Source organism: Pollachius pollachius, assembly GCF_949987615.1.
Source record: "Pollachius pollachius genome assembly, chromosome: 6".
NCBI classification, from domain to species: domain Eukaryota; kingdom Metazoa; phylum Chordata; class Actinopteri; order Gadiformes; family Gadidae; genus Pollachius; species Pollachius pollachius.
The window spans coordinates 24,644,073-24,662,230 of NC_136939.1; the positions used below are offsets into that span (position 1 = coordinate 24,644,073).

General features: G+C 42.2%; 1 protein-coding gene across 7 annotated transcripts in view; it reads left to right on the top strand.

Annotated features, from left to right (window-relative positions):
- Positions 1–1,989: 1,989 nt before the first annotated feature.
- Positions 1,990–18,158, top strand: part of LOC307076910 (uncharacterized protein) — a 46,129-nt gene continuing 29,960 nt past the window's right edge. Inside the window, exons 1-14 of one of the 7 annotated variants that reach the window (XM_079738142.1) lie at positions 1,990–2,033; positions 3,716–3,985; positions 11,088–11,184; positions 11,488–11,604; positions 11,809–11,925; positions 12,000–12,116; positions 12,191–12,307; positions 12,382–12,498; positions 12,573–12,689; positions 12,814–12,883; positions 13,047–13,269; positions 14,027–15,809; positions 16,262–16,435; positions 16,920–17,093. In XM_079738142.1, the coding sequence (XP_079594268.1) occupies positions 11,102–11,184; positions 11,488–11,604; positions 11,809–11,925; positions 12,000–12,116; positions 12,191–12,307; positions 12,382–12,498; positions 12,573–12,689; positions 12,814–12,883; positions 13,047–13,269; positions 14,027–15,809; positions 16,262–16,435; positions 16,920–17,093 (3,209 nt within the window). In that variant the 5' untranslated portion in view covers positions 1,990–2,033; positions 3,716–3,985; positions 11,088–11,101. Of the gene's footprint in view, positions 2,034–3,715; positions 3,986–10,741; positions 10,898–11,087; positions 11,605–11,808; positions 11,926–11,999; positions 12,117–12,190; positions 12,308–12,381; positions 12,499–12,572; positions 12,690–12,813; positions 12,884–13,046; positions 13,270–14,026; positions 15,810–16,261; positions 16,436–16,919; positions 17,094–18,158 lie in introns of those variants that run through there. The other 6 variants (XM_079738143.1, XM_079738137.1, XM_079738140.1 and 3 more) reach the window with 6 other exon arrangements.

Genomic DNA, 18,158 nt, shown 5'->3' on the forward strand with positions numbered 1-18,158 from the left:
CTCTGTATTATGGGGGGACTTTATAGGGGTATCACTGTCTGTCGAATCTGCCATAGAAACTGTTCAGTGTGTCTGGAAGGGTGGAGTCACAAACTTCAACACTGTTTGTGTTACTTCTGTAGTTTGAGATGGACTGTATTCCCTGCCACATACTCCTTGTGTTGTTGTCCCTGTAGCAGCTTTCAAGTTTTTGGGAGTATGTTCTTTTGGCCGCTCTGATGGACTTTTGTAGCTCGTACCGAGCATGCTTATACTCCACGGTGTCCCCTGACTTGAAAGCTGCACACCGGCTCCTGATCTTCATGCGTATGTCTGCATTGAACCAGGGCTTTTGATTAGAAAACACACAAATGGTAAAGGAGGGAATACAATCAGAGGTGCACCAGTCTATATAGCTGCTTACAGTGTCTGTGTATTCATCAATGTTTGTTATGGCTTCCTTAAACATATTCATGTCAGTGGCCTCAAAGCAGCCCTGCAGTTCAGCCAGTGCACTGTCAGTCCACATCTTCACAGTTCTGACTGTGACTGGGTTTGCTTTCAGCTTTGTGATGTAAGTGGGCCGTAGCAAGACTGCTACGTGATCAGACTTTCCAAAGTGAGATTTGGAGACAGCAGCATAAGCATTTTTGATGTTACTGTAGCAGTGATCCAATGTGTTGTTACCCTTGGTAGGGAAGTTAATGAACTGGTGGAGTATGGGGATCTGTTTTTGAAAGTTACAGTGATTAAAATCCCCTGTGATAATTAAAGCAGAATCTGGGTATGAGTTCTCATGTCTAGAGATCATGTTGTGCAGTACTTTGAGTGTGTTGTCCTCGTTAGCAGAGGGGGGATATACAATGTACTCAGTATAATGCACTGCAGTGCTCTAGGTAGGTAAAATGGTCTGCACTTTATGATAATGAACTCCACGTCTTCAGTACATAACTGCGATATTACGGTGTTGTTGGTGCTCGAGGACTTTTTGACAAGAATAGCTGTCCCACTCCCGTGGTTCTTGCCGCAGTCCGCAGCCTTGCGGTCGCCTCTGAAGAGCGAATAGCCTGCCGGTGTTATGGCTTCATCGGGAGTCCTGTCTCCGAGCCGCGTTTCACAGAAACATAGCACAGAGCTGTCCTGAGAGTACCTCTGCGTAGCCATCCTACTGAGAAGATCGTCCATTTTATTACCGAGCGACTGGACGTTGGTAAGAAGTATAGCCGGGAGGGTTAGCCTACCCTTGCTAACGAGGTATCGGAGTCTTCGTTCCACATCATAGCTCTCTTTATATTTTTTACAAAGTCTTCACCACTGGGTAGATCCCAACAAACCTCATGTGTGACAAAGAGTGTGTTAGTGTGGGACAATGAGGGACACGTTACCAATGCGGAGGTAGTCTACAAACGTGTCTTTCTACCTTAAGAAATAGACATTCTCTCATGTTGCTTCACATCGTATCCAGCGTGGGACGTTGAAATCAAGTAACTCTCTGAGAACCGCCCTGCGGTTCGGGGTTACTCAGTTCTAAGGTGTTTACGGTCTTTGTTGTGAGTGCATTTCATTTTCTTTGTGGTGGTTTCCAACATATTCCTCCTGGTATCTGCTTAGCAGGAGGCTTTCTGTTGACTGGATGTTCTGTGTTGGGCGGAGCGCAGGTGAACCTGTGCAGGTGACAGGTTCACCTGCACTTGACCCTCATGTGTGCGCAGTTTGATTGACATCAAACCCACCCCTCTACTGACAAACTTCCCTGCCTTCTTCACAGCCTTTGGCTTCAGTCCAGATTTTAGAATGCGTCTGTCCTAAAGTGGTTTGGCTCCTTAAAACAAGAGCCAATCAAAAAGCATGACATCCTCGAAATATGTTGGAGGCGGGACAAGGGTTAGAAATGGAGCAGGACACCTGACACCTGTACTGTAATGTCATGGAACAGCAGCCTATAGGAGTGTGAACTGGAAGGGGAACTGGTCCAACTGGTTAGTTCACAACATAATTTCCTTTGTCAGACGGTTTGGTGTGGCTCACTCCATTACAGCAGGGAAAAGAATAAGGTACTGTATTCTGCTCTGATCCTTGATAGATCATAAACAGTATAACTTTGAATCTTATCAATAAGTTGATGGTTAGTTTTCTGGAAAAACACATGGTTTAAAACTATAGTTAATATATGGTTGCATTGCTATTTGTCAAAATTAATATTTATCCAATGAGACTGACAGATTTCAGATACAGGTCATTAGGAAGCAGGTCATCAGATACAGGTCAATGGACGGTACAGAAGCAGGTCACTAAGGAGCAGGTAGGGGTTAGACAGTAAAGAGACAGGTCATTAAGGAGCAAGTAGGGGTTAGACAGTACAGAGACAGGTCATTAAGGAGCAGGAAGGGGTTAGACAGTACAGAGACAGGTCATTAAGGAGCAGGTAGGGGTTAGACAGTACAAAGACAGGTCATTAAGGAGCAGGTAGGGGTTAGACAGTAAAGAGACAGGTCATTAAGGAGCAGGTAGGGGTTTCAGGGGTTTTCAAATTGGGTGAATGTGAGCCTCCCCTTAGAGTAGGTCAGGGCAACCGAGCCCTGACCTAACACACGGTTCTTCAGTAAATGCCATCTTTTGTGTGTTCCAGGCAATGATGACTTTCAACTAATCAAATGTAAAAAAAATTTAATAATGTATTTGAAGACATTTTATTTCCACAACTTTTTTAAAAGTGGATTCATTAACGATTCTTTGCAAGAGCAAATCATTTCCAACTTCATGCAGGCCTAATTGAGGCTACTTTTAAAATCAGTGAACATCAGTAGGCCTATCCACAAGTCAACAAAACAAAGCTACAACCAACGACTGAAATAGGCGCTGTGTGTCTGGGCCTTAAGCACACATTTGAAGGATATGCACATCGTCTCGAAAAAAATCAGCACAATTGACAGCTCTCTGATCAATAAACGACAACGGCATGTTATGAAATCGAAAAATTTGTTAACGACTTCAGACACATAAAACCTTAGATTTAAATAAACAAAATGCGCCAAATTCACGTCATTTGCGCTACGAGCGGCTTCAACCCTATGGCCCAACCAATTCATGCATTCAAGACAACACAACTTTGACTTTCAATTTAATCGTCCATATCAGTGAGAACAATGCGGCCTCGCTTTTGATGTGCAGAGGTGTTCGATGTGGGGCTGCACTGAAGAGAGAAATAAACACAAGTCGTCCTCCACCTGCAGCCTTGATCTGTATTTGTTTTTAATCAGGGTCAGTGCGGAAAACCCACACTCACCAGTGGTGGGCCGTCAGGGTCATTTTTTTCAAAATGACATTAATTTGTGTTTGAACGCATCTTAATTCCATATTTTTTTCAGTACTGACAACATAATTCCAGAAGGAAAACCTTTTTTTTGTAAGGCTGAGCTCAGCTGAATAGCGCATCAAAGCTAGCTTACATGGACCGGCGGGGCCAGCACTAAAAGTATTGCTAGCCTTTCGCTGAAGCTGCCACCTCCCATTGGATAACAAATTTGACTGACGTGTGTAATCAGCGAATCAAATGTTGATGTGTAGTAATAGAACGGCCCCAGGGCCCAGCAATATGCCGGCGCTGGCCCCCGGTGATGCCATCAGCGAATTTTGAATCGTTGGCGGTACAGAGTTGATAGTGAATTACTATGGCCACCGCCTTCACAGCACCTAGCGATCCTGTTTCTGATCTCCTTCGTTTGCCTTTTTCAAGGCGATCGTTTGGAGAGAAGACAGTTTTCATTTCAAGAGGAAGACCTACACCGAAGCTGGATGGGCTGACCCAGGCCAGTAAAGGTTTTGTGCGGCACTTTACAGAGTGCAACTACTATGACTGGCTAACAGCTAGCACCGTTCAGAACAAGCTATTCTACTGGCCGTGTTTGCTGTTCAACATCAGTGAGGGGACATGGAACAGCGCCGGATTAAGCAGTCTTAACAGCTTCACCAAGGCAGCTTTAAAACATCAGGCCATGGGTGATTGGTGAGTTTTACTTTGCACTGTGTGGAGAGATAATGTTGTTGTGGTACTTTAGTTATAACACATTTGTTTTAATGGTTGGAAACACAAATATATTGCTGGAATTTAGGCAGTAGGCTTAATGGTAATGCTGTGTGTGGATGCCGCTTAGTAAGCATATTAAATGAACCCGTTCACTACTACTCCTGTGGGCTTTATATTCTGGCTGGAATAGCTGTTGTAAAATATGTGGCATAAAGGCCTACTTGTATGTTTCATTTTTGTTAATGAACTGACGTTGCACTTGTAATATTGTCGCTATAGGCTACTTTATTGAATCCGTTGAAGTTGCGGAAGCATCCGGTGAAAATAACAATAACTGTGAACACATGTGTTTGTGTCGTGTGTGATGTGCAATCGGGTTGCGGAGTGACATAAGGAAAGATCTGATGGTGATGCTGCATTACTCTAGCTCTGCGGTAATGCAAAGTGGTGTGTGTGTGCGCTGATGTTGTTGCTGAAGATCGATAGTCTTGTTGTGGATGTTATGCAGTAGCTCATATTGTGGCTGTGTTGGCTGTATCGGCACCTAATATGAAATGTGTGTGCATGTCTGAGTGTTTGGGGGTTGGCCGTTGGTGGAGTTCGTTACTGAAGGCCCTAACTTAAACCCCACGGTACGCTACTGACACTCACACAAGTAGTTGGAGGTGAAAGGGATTAGGACTTTCATAGCCTTTGTGGAGATCTGGGGGAACTCGCTCTCCACAGAAAACCAGAAACACATTCAGGATCATATTTCCTACGTTCTTTGCTGGGTCCTGTCTCCTCCCTTAATGCAGACTCCTGGTGACTTGGGACAAGGAAACTATACATTTTAAAACTAATACACGCACGCACAATTACCGATATCAATAGAGCTGCATACAGATTTGTATTTTTTCTTTGCGTGTTGCGTGTCACGCCTCACCTATTGAAAACCGCTGGGTTAGACAGTACAGAGGCAGGTCATTAAGGAGCATGTAGGGGTTAGACAGTACAGAGACATGTCGTTAAGGGTTAGGGTTAGTGGCTAGTGGGAGACACAGAGGGGGCTTAAGAGTGGGTACCAAGGGACCGGCCTGTGATTGGGTTCATGGATGTGCCCTGGACATGGTGGGAGGGCGGGAATTGGATCAGTGTGTGGCCGTGTGTGAGGCTCCTCTGCTGGGGGAGAGAGAGTGTTACGCCGTCCACTTCTGCCACCTAGTGTGGGCCAGTCTAATCATCCATTCATAATGCCACATTTATTTATTTAATGCAACAGTTATTTCATAATGCCACGTTTATTTTATAATTCCATGATAATTTATTCAACATTAATCTTTTAATACCACACTTATTTATTTAATCACATACCGTCCTGTTGCTGTTCGCAGCGAGAAGTGGTCTCTCAAACGGGAGGAACGCAGACCTAAAAAAATACAGTCATCTGTGTGTAATGGGTCTGCCCGCAATGCTACTGTTCTTATATGAATGAGCGCACATCCGTTAGCTTATAGTGGTCTGCGTTGTGTTCGGGGTGAATGCGCTGGTTGTGTGGAAGAAGGACTACTGGACCACAATGGACGCTGGCTGTTGACATTTATTGAGATCTGCACGAGCCAAAAGAATCGTGTCACTGAGCATATACGGTCATAGACAGGTCCGCATTCCCTTCCTAACAACCAAACACAAAACCCTGAAAACCCTGTAGTACTCGGACGCACATGTATAAAACTCTGAAAAATTGCCTTTACAAAGTGTAAGCTGAAGTAACAGCGCTGTAGCATGTTCACAGACTTAATTCTTACACATTAAGTTGCACATTAAACATTTTCATTGTCTACAAAATAATTTATATGCTCTAATATGATGACAAATACAACAACGTACCTCCACTCAGTTAGGTTAGCGCAGACTGAGCTTGGCGCTGCATAGACGTCACTAAACGCAGACTTCTCTTAAAGCGACAGTACAGGCATAGTAAACCCATTAACATTGGAGTTTGAACTGGTTACAAAAGGTACCTTCAACATAGCTTAAACACATACTGACTTCATGTTAATCAGTATTTGGGGATATTTCATAAAGTTAAGACATGTCATTTCACCCTGGTTACATGTGTGTTCTTTGGATGAGACACATCGCCATGCAGGAGGACAGGGACTTCCCTAGGAATTCTGGGCCCTAACATAACTGACAGAATTCAGTTATGGAGCCCGCCCCCCAACATATATACATTTTAAATGTTATATATTCATTCAAATTTTATAATCATTAAATATTGGGTAATACTGGGTCAAAATTGGGTAGTCATTATCATCATCAAGGATGCAGGGAATGCAGAAAAGTGCATTGAAACTCTTGCTATGGACTAACCAGTCCCTCTTGACATTTAGCCTGCCATTTGGTGTCTTGGAATAGGCTTTCCCTCTCCCTTTCCCACTTGCCCTGTTATTGTCAGTCAATCTTGCTGTCCACAAACCTGGGTCAACAGAAAGCAGCTGATCTGGGTCTGAGACCAGTACATGTGGCTCATCTGCCTGTGGCTCACATATGTCTGACATGTCCCTCATTCCAGCCTCACCTGGTTCCTCCACTTCCTCATCTGTGCTGCTTCTACTTAGACTGTCCTCCTTCTCCCCTTCTTCTATTTCAACCTCACTGGTTCTTCTGTGGGTTCATCATGGCTTGAAGAGGGCCCTGACTCTAAGATGCATCATATAATTCAGAATATGTCTCATAATTTTCTGAACATATTGAACAATGTTGTCAACTGTCTATTTGATTGGATTGAGCTGGGCATGATTAAATATGTATTTGTATGATTTTTACAATATTAGCAGACATTAGTTTAATGTCTGCTAATATTGTAATGCAGTCAACCAAAATATTCAGAATCCGCTTACATAAATGTTAACCCCAAAGACTTTTGTTCATGAATTGCACATAGGCTCACCTTCTTGCCTTTTAACTGGGGGGGGGGGGGGGGGTAATCCTGGGGCTGCATCTGTGCATGAGGGCAGTTTTCATTAGCTAATGTCAACAGCTATCATGCTATGGCTGGCAAGCAGTATGGAATGTTAATCGTTACATCATCTCCATTTGTACCATGGTCTGGGTGAATACTCGATTCTGATTGGCTGAAGGGTGTAGGTTAAAAAGTGACACCTAGGAAAGACGTTGACACTATGGCCACGTTGGCAACGCCTGCATACGGGAGATATTAAATAGTCCGCTCGACTTGTAAAAAAAAAAAACCCTCACGATTTTAACTCTAAAACACATTAAAGTATTATTAATTGATTAAATATTTCTTTCTTTTGTAAGTGACCATGGTATGAAGCGGGATAATGCCCTTCGAGGTGTCCATTAACAGAAATGAATGGACTTTGCGGAAGCAACCGCGGAGGACGGTTCACGCCTCCACGTCGTCCATTCATTTGTTAATGGCCACCTCGTCGGGCATTATCCCTTACATATGTCAACATTACACATTACACGTGACATTTCCTTTTCAGTAGCAATGTAGGCTATTTGTAGATAGGTAGGCTATTGGATATCATGTGAATGGTAATGCAAACGATCTTTTCAGTTTTATCATCCAGTGCAGGCTGTAATTATTTTAGCTACAGTAGTGCTAGCTGCTAGGCTTGTTATCAGGTTGTTGGGATAGTGTAGAGGGAGGGAATATACCTTTCTTGGTAAAAAAAAACTGGGTGACCAACTGCCGACCCCTTTGAGCTCTTTCCTCTCTTTCTTTCCTCTCTTTCCTGCCCTGACAACCTGACTTCTTCATTTCACCGACCGGCACACACACAAACTGACTGACTGACTGACTTAAGGCAGTCTGCACTTGCTTCACCACGATCTGCCTGGCTACTTTGCTCTGCAGTAGCGTGAGACTTGGGCTGTACCAAATAATGACAAATGAGAGGGGTGATAATAGGGTGAAGACTTTCTAATGATTTTGTAAAAATGGAGAAACAAACCACATGTTCATTTCATTTGATGATTTAATCCGAAAAATAAAATTAAAAGAAATATGAATCAATATTTTGCCAGAATTTACTTGCATATAGTTGCAATAATACCAGTGTCCTCTGGGATGCCCCTGTCAGTGCTGCGCCCCTGGAATCATCCTAACTTACCCCCCCCTAAGGACGTCCCTGCAGGAGTACAGCGAGATTTCTCAGCAGCCTCAATCTTTACTATTCGTTCGTTCCTATAACTATATAATCCTTATTCTAAAGGGTAATGAAGGTTAAATAGAAGCGTTCTCAACAGCTATATACATTATTATTCGTTCATTCCTATAACCAGTGGCGGACTGGGACAATAATTCAGGCCGGGAATTTGATGCCATTCCAGGCCACACTTCTCATGCAGACCACCATACCTCTAGTTGTGTATTCTAACACTATTTGATAGTTATAAGAGATTTAGGAGTGACCGATGAGTTATCTATTTGAATATATGATTTTCATTGAAAACCCTGTTTTCAAATGTTATAGCAATGGATGAATACTCAAAAACTATTAAGGACAGCAGCCATAGGATACACAAATGTACAAGGCAAGACACACAAAACAATGGGCCTATATTTGTAAAAAGAGAGACAAATACTAGCTTGGATGTTCAATAATTAACTTTACTTTCAAGCATCAAACATATAAAACATTTATCAAAACTGGAATATATTAATTTCTTTAAATTTAACAAGCAACAATGTAAGAACAACAAAGAAGAACTTACAGTGGGGCAAAAAAGTATTTAGTCAGCCACCAATTGTGCAAGTTCTCCCACTTTAAAAGACGAGAGAGGCCTGTAATTTTCATCATAGGTAAACCTCAGCTATGAGAGACAAAATGAAAAAAAAAATCCAGAAAATCACATTGTCAGACTTTTTAAGAATTTATTTGCAAATTATGGTGGAAAATAAGTGTTTGGTCACCTACAAACCAGCAAGATTTCTGGCTGTCACAGACCTGTAACTTCTTCTTTAAGAGGCTCCTCTGTCCTCCACTCGTTACCTGTATTAATGGCACCTGTTTTAACTCCTTATCAGTATAAAATACACCTGTCCACAACCTCAAACAGTCACACTCCAAACTCCACTATGGCCAAGACCAAAGAGCTGTCAAAGGACACCAGAAACACAATTGTAGACCTGCACCAGGCTGGGAAGTCTGAATCTGCAATAGGTAAGCAGCTTGGTGTGAAGAAATCAACTGTGGGAGCAATTATTAGGAAATGGAATACATACAAGACCACTGATAATCTCCCTCGATCTGGGGCTCCATGCAAGATCTCACCCTGTGGGCTCAAAATGATCACAAGAACGGTGAACAAAAATCCCAGAACCACACGGGGGGACCTAGTGAATGACCTCCAGAGAGCTGGGACCAAAGTAACAAAGGCTACCATCACTAACACACTACGCCGCCAGGGACTCAAATCCTGCAGTGCCAGACGTGTCCCCCTGCTAAAGCCAGTGCATGTCCGGGCCCGTTTGAAGTTTGCTAAAGAGCATTTGGATGATCCAGAACAGGATTGGGAGAATGTCATATGGTCAGATGAAACCAAAATAGAACTTTTTGGTAAAAACTCAACTCGTCGTGTTTGGAGGAGAAAGAATGCTGAGTTGCATCCAAAGAACACCATACCTACAGTGAAGCATTGGGGTGGAAACATCATGCTTTGGGGCTGTTTTTCTGCCAAGGGACCAGGACGTCTGATCCGTGTGACGGAAAGAATGAATGGGGCCATGTATCGTGAGATTTTGCGTGAAAACCTCCTTCCATCAGCAAGGGCACTGAAGATGAAACGTGGCTGGGTCTTTCAGCATGACAATGAAGCAACATACTGCGAAGCTCCGTCTCTTCATTCTAAACTAAGTAAACGATACCCACAAATACCACAGACCCCAAACACACCGCCCGGGCAACGAAGGAGTGGCTTCGTAAGAAGCATTTCAAGGTCCTGGAGTGGCCTAGCCAGTCTCCAGATCTCAACCTCATAGAAAATCTTTGGAGGGAGTTGAAAGTCTGTGTTCCCCAGCGAAGGCCCAAAAACATCACTGCTCTAGAGGAGATCTGCATGGAGGAATGGGCCAAAATACCAGCAGCAGTGTGTGAAAACCTTGTAAAAACTTACAGAAAACGTTTGACCTCTGTCATTGCCAACAAAGGGCATGTAACAAAGTATTGAGATGACCTTTTGTTATTGACCAAATACTTATTTTCCACCATCATTTGCAAATAAATTCTTTAAAAATCAGACAATGTGATTTTCTAGATTTTTTTTTTTTCATTTTGTCTCTCATAGCTGAGGTATACCTATGATGAAAATTACAGGCCTCTCTCATCTTTTTAAGTGGGAGAACTTGCACAATTGGTGGCTGACTAAATACTTTTTTGCCCCACTGTATAGTGATAGAGTGTATCTTTGAGCCTAGTCCTACCAGACTCTCGTACTTCATTTCATTTGCACAGAGTCTTGACCCACTCAATTGATTAACGTTAACTCACTTGAAGACGGGTGTCTGTTGAAGTTTAAAACTATTGGATCCCAGTGCCACTCTGGATCTGCCATAACCAATCGCAAACTCGATTGGTTATGTGATTGGCTCGATTCCCAGTGATTGGCTGGGAATCACGTTGCGCGCAGGCTGTAAACAAACCAAACACTGTGCGTGAAGACGTCCGTCAACGAGAGCTGACTTTAAAATCATTGTTCTCAGCCACTCCCTCTGTTCGCTGATTGGACGCACAAAATTTGGACAGAGAAAACCCAGGAATATACCGCAAACCCAGATGTAGTACTGAAGGGAAATTCAAATTGAGCGGAAGTACTAAGGCGGGCGGAGCCAGGCTATGTATCTATGTCATCTAGACATAGATAGTGATAGAGCGTGTAAGTATCTAATCTAGACCTAGATAGTGATAGTGTGTGTGCGTGCGCGTGTGTGTGTGTGTTTGTGTGTGTGTGTGTGTGTGTGTGTGTATCAGAGAGGAGGAGGATATACAGTCTTCTCTACAAGAATTTACCGTCTGGTACCCAAATACAATCCACAGAAACAATATGTAGTTGTGTTTGTTTCCAGGTCTCCATTCTACCATGGATGAGGAGAGAGAGGAGGGGGGTCCTACCTCTAAAACCACTCTGTCTGGGGAACATGGCCGCCAGAGCAAAGCTAAGAAGTAAGAAGAGGATCTCTCAATGTCTGTGACTGTTCTCCATCTCAGAGCACCGCTGTGATATATCATGACTCTTATATATCTCATTATATTCTGAGTAACAGCTGTGTGTGTGTTGTGTTGAAGCCCAGAGCAGCAGGAGAGAGCAGACTCCCCTGGACCCAGTTCTGTTTCCATAAAGAGTGACCAAGCTATGATAGAACCTGTTCAATTTAAAGATGGGAATCAGTCAATTGAGAAAGGGTTTACCAGATGTTATAAAGATACAGCTTCTACGTCTATAAATCCTGGTTCTTGTTTTTCTAGAAGAGTCCAGCAGGAGATAGCATATTCCCCTGGACCCAGTTGTGTCTCCATGAAGAGTGACTGGTCTATTGAAGAACCTTGGAACTTTAAAGATGGAAATCAGTCTATTGAGAAGAGGTGAGGATTTAAACAGTGACGTCGGAGGTGGTGTGAATGAGAGGAGGGATAAGACTGTTTTAGTGATGTGGTTGACATGGTGTGAATGAGAGAGGGGATAAGGCTGTTTTAGTAATGTGGTTGACATGCTGTGAATGAGAGGAGGGATAAGGCTGTTTTATTGATGTGGTTGACATGGTGTGATCCCGGTTCTTGTTTTTCTAGAAGAGTCCAGCAGGAGAGAGCAGACTCTCCTGGACTCAGCTGTGTCTCCTTGAAGAGTGACCAATCTATGAATCCACCTGTTAAGTTTGAAGATGAAAATCAGTCTATGGAGAAGAGGTGAGAATTTATCAGAGATTTAAAAAATACAGCATCTATCAAACGTCCTTAAATCCTGGTTCTTGTTTTTCTAGAAGAGTCCAGCAGGAGAGAGCAGACTCTCCTGGACCCAGCTGTTTCTCCTTGAAGAGCAACCAATCTATGAATCCACCTGTTAAGTTTGAAGATGGAAATCAGTCTATTGAGAAGAGGTGAGGATTTATCAGAGATTTAAAAAATACAGCATCTATCAAACGTCCTTAAATCCTGGTTCTTGTTTTTCTAGAAGAGTCCAGCAGGAGAGAGCAGACTCTCCTGGACTCAGCTGTGTCTCCTTGAAGAGTGACCAATCTATGAATCCACCTGTTAAGTTTGAAGATGGAAATCAGTCTATTGAGAAGAGGTGAGGATTTATCAGAGATTTAAAAAATACAGCATCTATCAAACGTCCTTAAATCCTGGTTCTTGTTTTTCTAGAAGAGTCCAGCAGGAGAGAGCAGACTCTCCTGGACCCAGCTGTTTCTCCTTGAAGAGTGACCAATCTATGAATCCACCTGTTAAGTTTGAAGATGGAAATCAGTCTATTGAGAAGAGGTGAGGATTTATCAGAGATTTAAAAAATACAGCATCTATCAAAAGTCCTTAAATCCTGGTTCTTGTTTTTCTAGAAGAGTCCAGCAGCAGAGAGCAGACTCCCCTGGACCCAGCTGTTTCTCCATGAAGAGTGACCGGTCAATGGATATACCTCCTGATTTAAAAGATGGACGCCCCTCCAGAGAGGAGAGGTAGGAGATTCAAACAAACAATGAAAAACCGACCAGTTGGTTGTTATCAGACTCTACTGATACTGATGTTTACAAGTTAGGATAAATAAAGTAGAGTTTGTGTGTGTGTGTGTTTTCTCCACAGACGACCCCGCCAGAGGTCAAAGGTTACTAGTGCTCAGCTTTTACAGCAGCATCAAACAGAGCTGATCAAGGTGTGACTTTAGCTCTACATGAACATGAGAAAGCATCTCTTGCGGTGCTAATAGTCTCCAGGCTTCACTCTTTAGACCAGCAGGACGTGAATCCAGGACAGATGCTTCTGATATCCTCAGTTAGATCAGAGCAAAGTTCTCCTTGATGTTTGTTCTGTTCCAGAGGGCTGAGGAGAACGCACACGCTTTCCTAGACAAGGAGCTGAAGAAGCTCTGGAGGGATCTCTTCCCAGATAACCCACAATGCTCAGAGATTCAGAGGGAGGAGGAGGAGGATGGTAAGAAGCAGGAGCAGAGGAGGCGCGCCATAGAGGGAGTGGTAGACATCACAAAGCTCTGCCTGATGGAGATGAACCAGGAGGAACTGGCCGACATACTGTGGAGAAGTAAGAGACTCTTATTTTGAAGACAGAGGAGATAATTTTTTTAATTGCAGAAGAGACTCTTATTTTGGAAAAAGAATGAATAATTATTTTGAAGAGTAGTATGAGACTTATTTGTTAAGTTCGGACTAAATCACATAATCTATTTCATTGTTAAGAGATTACTCCATTTATAATTCATCAATGTGGAGATTGCTTTCTTCTTTGGGGTTTACTGCTTTGATTCAGATATGAACGGTTATTGTGGGTCGATCAGGTTAAAAAGTTTGACCCAGATATGTAGGGTTATTGTGGGGGTATCCGGTTAAATGGTTATATCGTTATGTAGGGTTATTGTGGGGGGTTTCAGGTTAGATGGTTTGATCCAGATATATAGGGTTATTGTGGGTCGATGAGGTTAATGGTTTGATCCAGATATGTTGGGGTATTGTGGGAGTGTCAGGTTAAATAATGGTGAACAATAAATTGCAAATCAACAGAAGAATAACTCAGTGGAAGAGATGCAGCACTATATTGTTATATCAGCATATCAAGTCACCTTCCAATGATTCACTATCATTATTATTATTAGACCAATCATATTGCTGTGGAAATAACAAAATAAAACAAAAGTATCCATTCCTTGTCACTACCAGCTTCTCGAACCACAAGTAATGAAGTCTCTTAATATCATGAAGTTGATAATTTTACAGGAAATATTAACATGTTTCAACTGATGTCACCATCCACTATCTGATTTATTCTGGTCATTCTCATTTAGGATCTGCTGCTGGCAAGTGCCAACATAAAATCAAGTCTCATTTGAAGAAGAAGTTCAAGTGTGTGTTTGAGGGAATCCCTAAAGCAGGACAGCCAACGGGTCTGAATGACTTCTACACAGAGCTCTTCATCACAGAGAGAGTCAGTGGAGAGGTCAACAAAGAACATGAGGTCAGACAGATTGAAACAGCCTCCAGGAAACCAGCCAAGGAAGAAACACCAATCAAATGTGAAGACATCTTTAAACCCTTACCTGGACAAGATCAACCAATCAGAAGAATAATGACAACTGGAGTGGCCGGCATTGGTAAAACCGTCTTAACACACAAGTTCACTCTGGACTGGGCTGAAGGCAAAGCCAACCATGACATACACTTCACATTTCTCTTAACTTTCAGAGAGCTGAATTTACTGAAAGGGAAAGAGTTTAGCTTGGTGGAACTTCTTCATCACTTCTTTATTGAGACCAAAGAAGCAGGAATCTGCAGATATGAACGGTTCAAAGTTGTCTTCATCTTGGATGGTCTGGATGAGTGCCGTCTTCCTCTGGACTTCCAGAACAACCAGACTTGGACTGATGTCAAAGAGCCGACCTCGGTGGACGTGCTGCTGACAAACCTCATCAGGGGCGATCTGCTTCCCTCCGCTTGCATCTGGATAACCACACGCCCTGCGGCAGCCAATCGGATCCCTGCTGAGTGTGTTGACATGGTAACAGAGGTGAGAGGGTTCACTGATCCACAGAAGGAGGAATACTTCAGGAAGAGATTCAGAGAGGAGATGCTGTCCAGCATAATCATCTCCCACGTCAAGAAATCAAGAAGCCTCCATATCATGTGTCACATCCCAGTCTTCTGTTGGATCACTGCTACAGTTCTGGAGGACAGCTTCAAAAAATCCCAGATAGAAGATATGCCCAAGACTGTAACTCAGATGTACAGCCACTTCCTGAGGGTTCAGTCGACACAGGGGGACAGGAAGTATCATGGGAGAGCTGAAACAGATCCAGACTGGAGTCCAGAAAGCAGCGAGATTATTGTTTCTCTGGGAAAACTGGCTTTTAACCAGCTGGAGAAAGGCAACTTGATCTTCTACGAGGCAGACCTGGCAGAGTGTGACATCAATATCAGAACAGCCTCAGTGTACTCAGGAGTGTTCACCCAGATCTTTAAAGAGGAGTGTGGGCTGTACCAGGACAAGGTGTTCTGCTTTGTCCATCTGAGCATCCAGGAGTTTCTGGCTGCCCTTTATGTCTTTCTGTCCTTCATTGATACTGGTATCAATCTGCTCTCAGAAGAACCCACAACCTCCAGTAATAATCAACTCCTCCTCCTCTACCAGAGTGGTGTGGACAAGGCTTTACAGAGTGAGAACGGACACCTGGACTTATTCCTCCGCTTCCTCCTTGGCCTCTCTTTGAAGACCAATCAGATTGTCCTACGAGGTCTGCTGGGAGAGACAGGAAGTAGATCCCTGACCAATAAGGGAACAGTGCATTACATCAAGAAGAAGATAAATGGAAATCTCTCTCCAGAGAGAAGCATCAATCTGTTCCACTGTCTGAATGAGCTGAATGCCCATACTCTAGTGAAGGAGATCGAACAGTACCTGACATTAGAAAGTGTCCCCCAAAAAACTCTCTCTCCTGCTCAACTGTCAGCTCTGGCCTTCATCCTACTGACATCAGAAGAGGAGCTGGACGTGTTTGACCTGAAGAAATACTCTGCTTCAGAGAAGGGTCTTCTGAGGCTGCTGACAGTGGTCAAAGCCTCCAAAACATCTCTGTAGGTTCACTTGTAACAGGAATTAAGATGCACACAACACAATGTATATAAAACTGAAATATAAGGTTAAAATAATATGCAAAAGATATCTGTAGGTTCATAACAACATGCATTACCATTCCACTCACAACAGAATTAACATACTAGTAGAATATAAAAGTTATAATAATGTACAGAACATCCTTATAGCTGTACTATTAACGGACAATGTATTACAGATACACATAAGAGAATATTCAGAACAATAGAAGTAGTATTCATTTAAAAACATTTTCAATCTCAACTAAACAACTATTAACATTTTACATCGAATATATAATGAACATTTATACATCTAATTATTTTTTCGTATTTTTTGTTAAATTAATAACTTTCCTTCATTATTGAATACCTTAAAAATGTTTGCTATTTTAATCACAGTTCCTGACATGTTGTGTTTATTGTATGTAAAGGCTGAATTGCTGTCATCTGTCAGAGAGATGCTGTGAAGCTCTGGCCTCAGTTCTCAGCTCCAACTCCTCTAGTCTGAAAGAGCTGGACCTGAGTACCAATGATCTGCAGGATTTAGGAGTGGAGCTGCTCTCTGCTGGACTGGAGAGTCCACACTGTACACTGGAAATTCTCAGGTCAGTTTTACCCAATGGTCAAACAGTTACACCACAAAATTCAATATCAGAAGACATTTAGCAGATTTACATCAAGAAAGGTTAGGTCATAAATATATTGTGTTCATAAGAATAACTCAACATATTTATATTTGTGTTGCCATGACAGTATAGGTATACATTATATTCTTAGTTTGTTCATAATTGTATAAGGTGTATGTTGTAGAACATTCTTACTCTGATTATCATGTAGTTGGACAGTAAAGTGGGGTTTAGAGTTGTTTAATAAAGTTTAATAACAACCTATTCAATAAACTGTATTTTTAAGTGAAGTATAATGATATTTTTTGTTTGATAATTTAACATATGTGTGAAATCTATGTCTTGATATTTTAAGATCCAGGTTATTCATATTATTTATTATTTAATGTATTTTAAAAGACTGGTTACAATTCTCCTAACATTTATCACAGTTCCTAATATGTTATGTATATTGTGTGTCAAGGCTGAATGGCTGTCATCTGTCAGAGGGATGCTGTGAAGCTCTGGCCTCAGTTCTCAGCTCCAACTCCTCTAGTCTGAGAGAGCTGGACCTGAGTACCAATGATCTGCAGGATTCAGGAGTGAAGCTGCTCTCTGCTGGACTGGGGAGTCCACACTGTACACTGGAAACTCTCAGGTCAGTTTTAATCAATGTGCAGATACACCATAAGTTCCATATCAGAGAACAGTTATATTACTCAGCTGATAACTCAGTACCTGTGATGACCACATTCATGACTTTGGCATCATGTAAATGCTACATCTTGTTGTTTAGGTGAATATAGTTATAGATCCATAGGCTTGCACATTTTTAATTATAAAAACAACATATATAACGATAGTGTCCTCTGTGTATGGGAGGGTGAAAGTTGAGAACAGGGTGAAATACAGGGATTCTTGGGAGGGTCTGAGACCTCTAGTTTGACACTTAAGACCAAAGCCTCAACAGCAACATTTTGGAGGGTCTCTGGGAAAACATATGAATAAATATTTGAAAGTTTCAATTGTCACACAAAATGTATTTTAAAAACTTAATATGTCCAGTATTTATTATTCAAATTACAAAACATTTATCCACAAACATTGGTAAAAATATTGTCATATTGCTAAACCAGGCTGAAGAGATAACTTTAAGAGTTTAAACATTTACTTCTTAGTTGTTTGATGGTTAAAGGGGTTACGGGAGAGAGTGTATGTGGGGTTGGTTTTATTTGTGTTTCTATTTGTGTCAGGGATGTTTTGGACGGAAACCTCAGTCTTCTCCACTCCCTATAATGGTACCAGGACTTTCTTGCACGCGATAAGAGTGAAGAGTCTATTGTGTTGCAATACTGAGCCTATACAGGCCTGCAACGTTTATGACGGCACATCACTGACAAAAGGCGCAAGCAAACATGACTTTGTGCGGGCGAACAACTAACATACCCGTGCGCACAAATAATTTTTGTATACACTTTAACTGCACTTGCGCTCAGCAGTTTTTTGATCGCGAGAGCAACAATAAAGCCTGTGAGGCAGAAACGATTCATTGAGTGTGCTACTCAATGAATCGTTTCTGCCTCACAGGCAGCACACAACTGACACCCCTGCACCCACTTTGCTCTCGTGCTCGCAAAGTGTTTTCCTGCTCACTCTGATATTTTTCTCCTGTCAACACAATGTATTTAATATTGGAATAAAACTTTTGTTAACACTTTATATT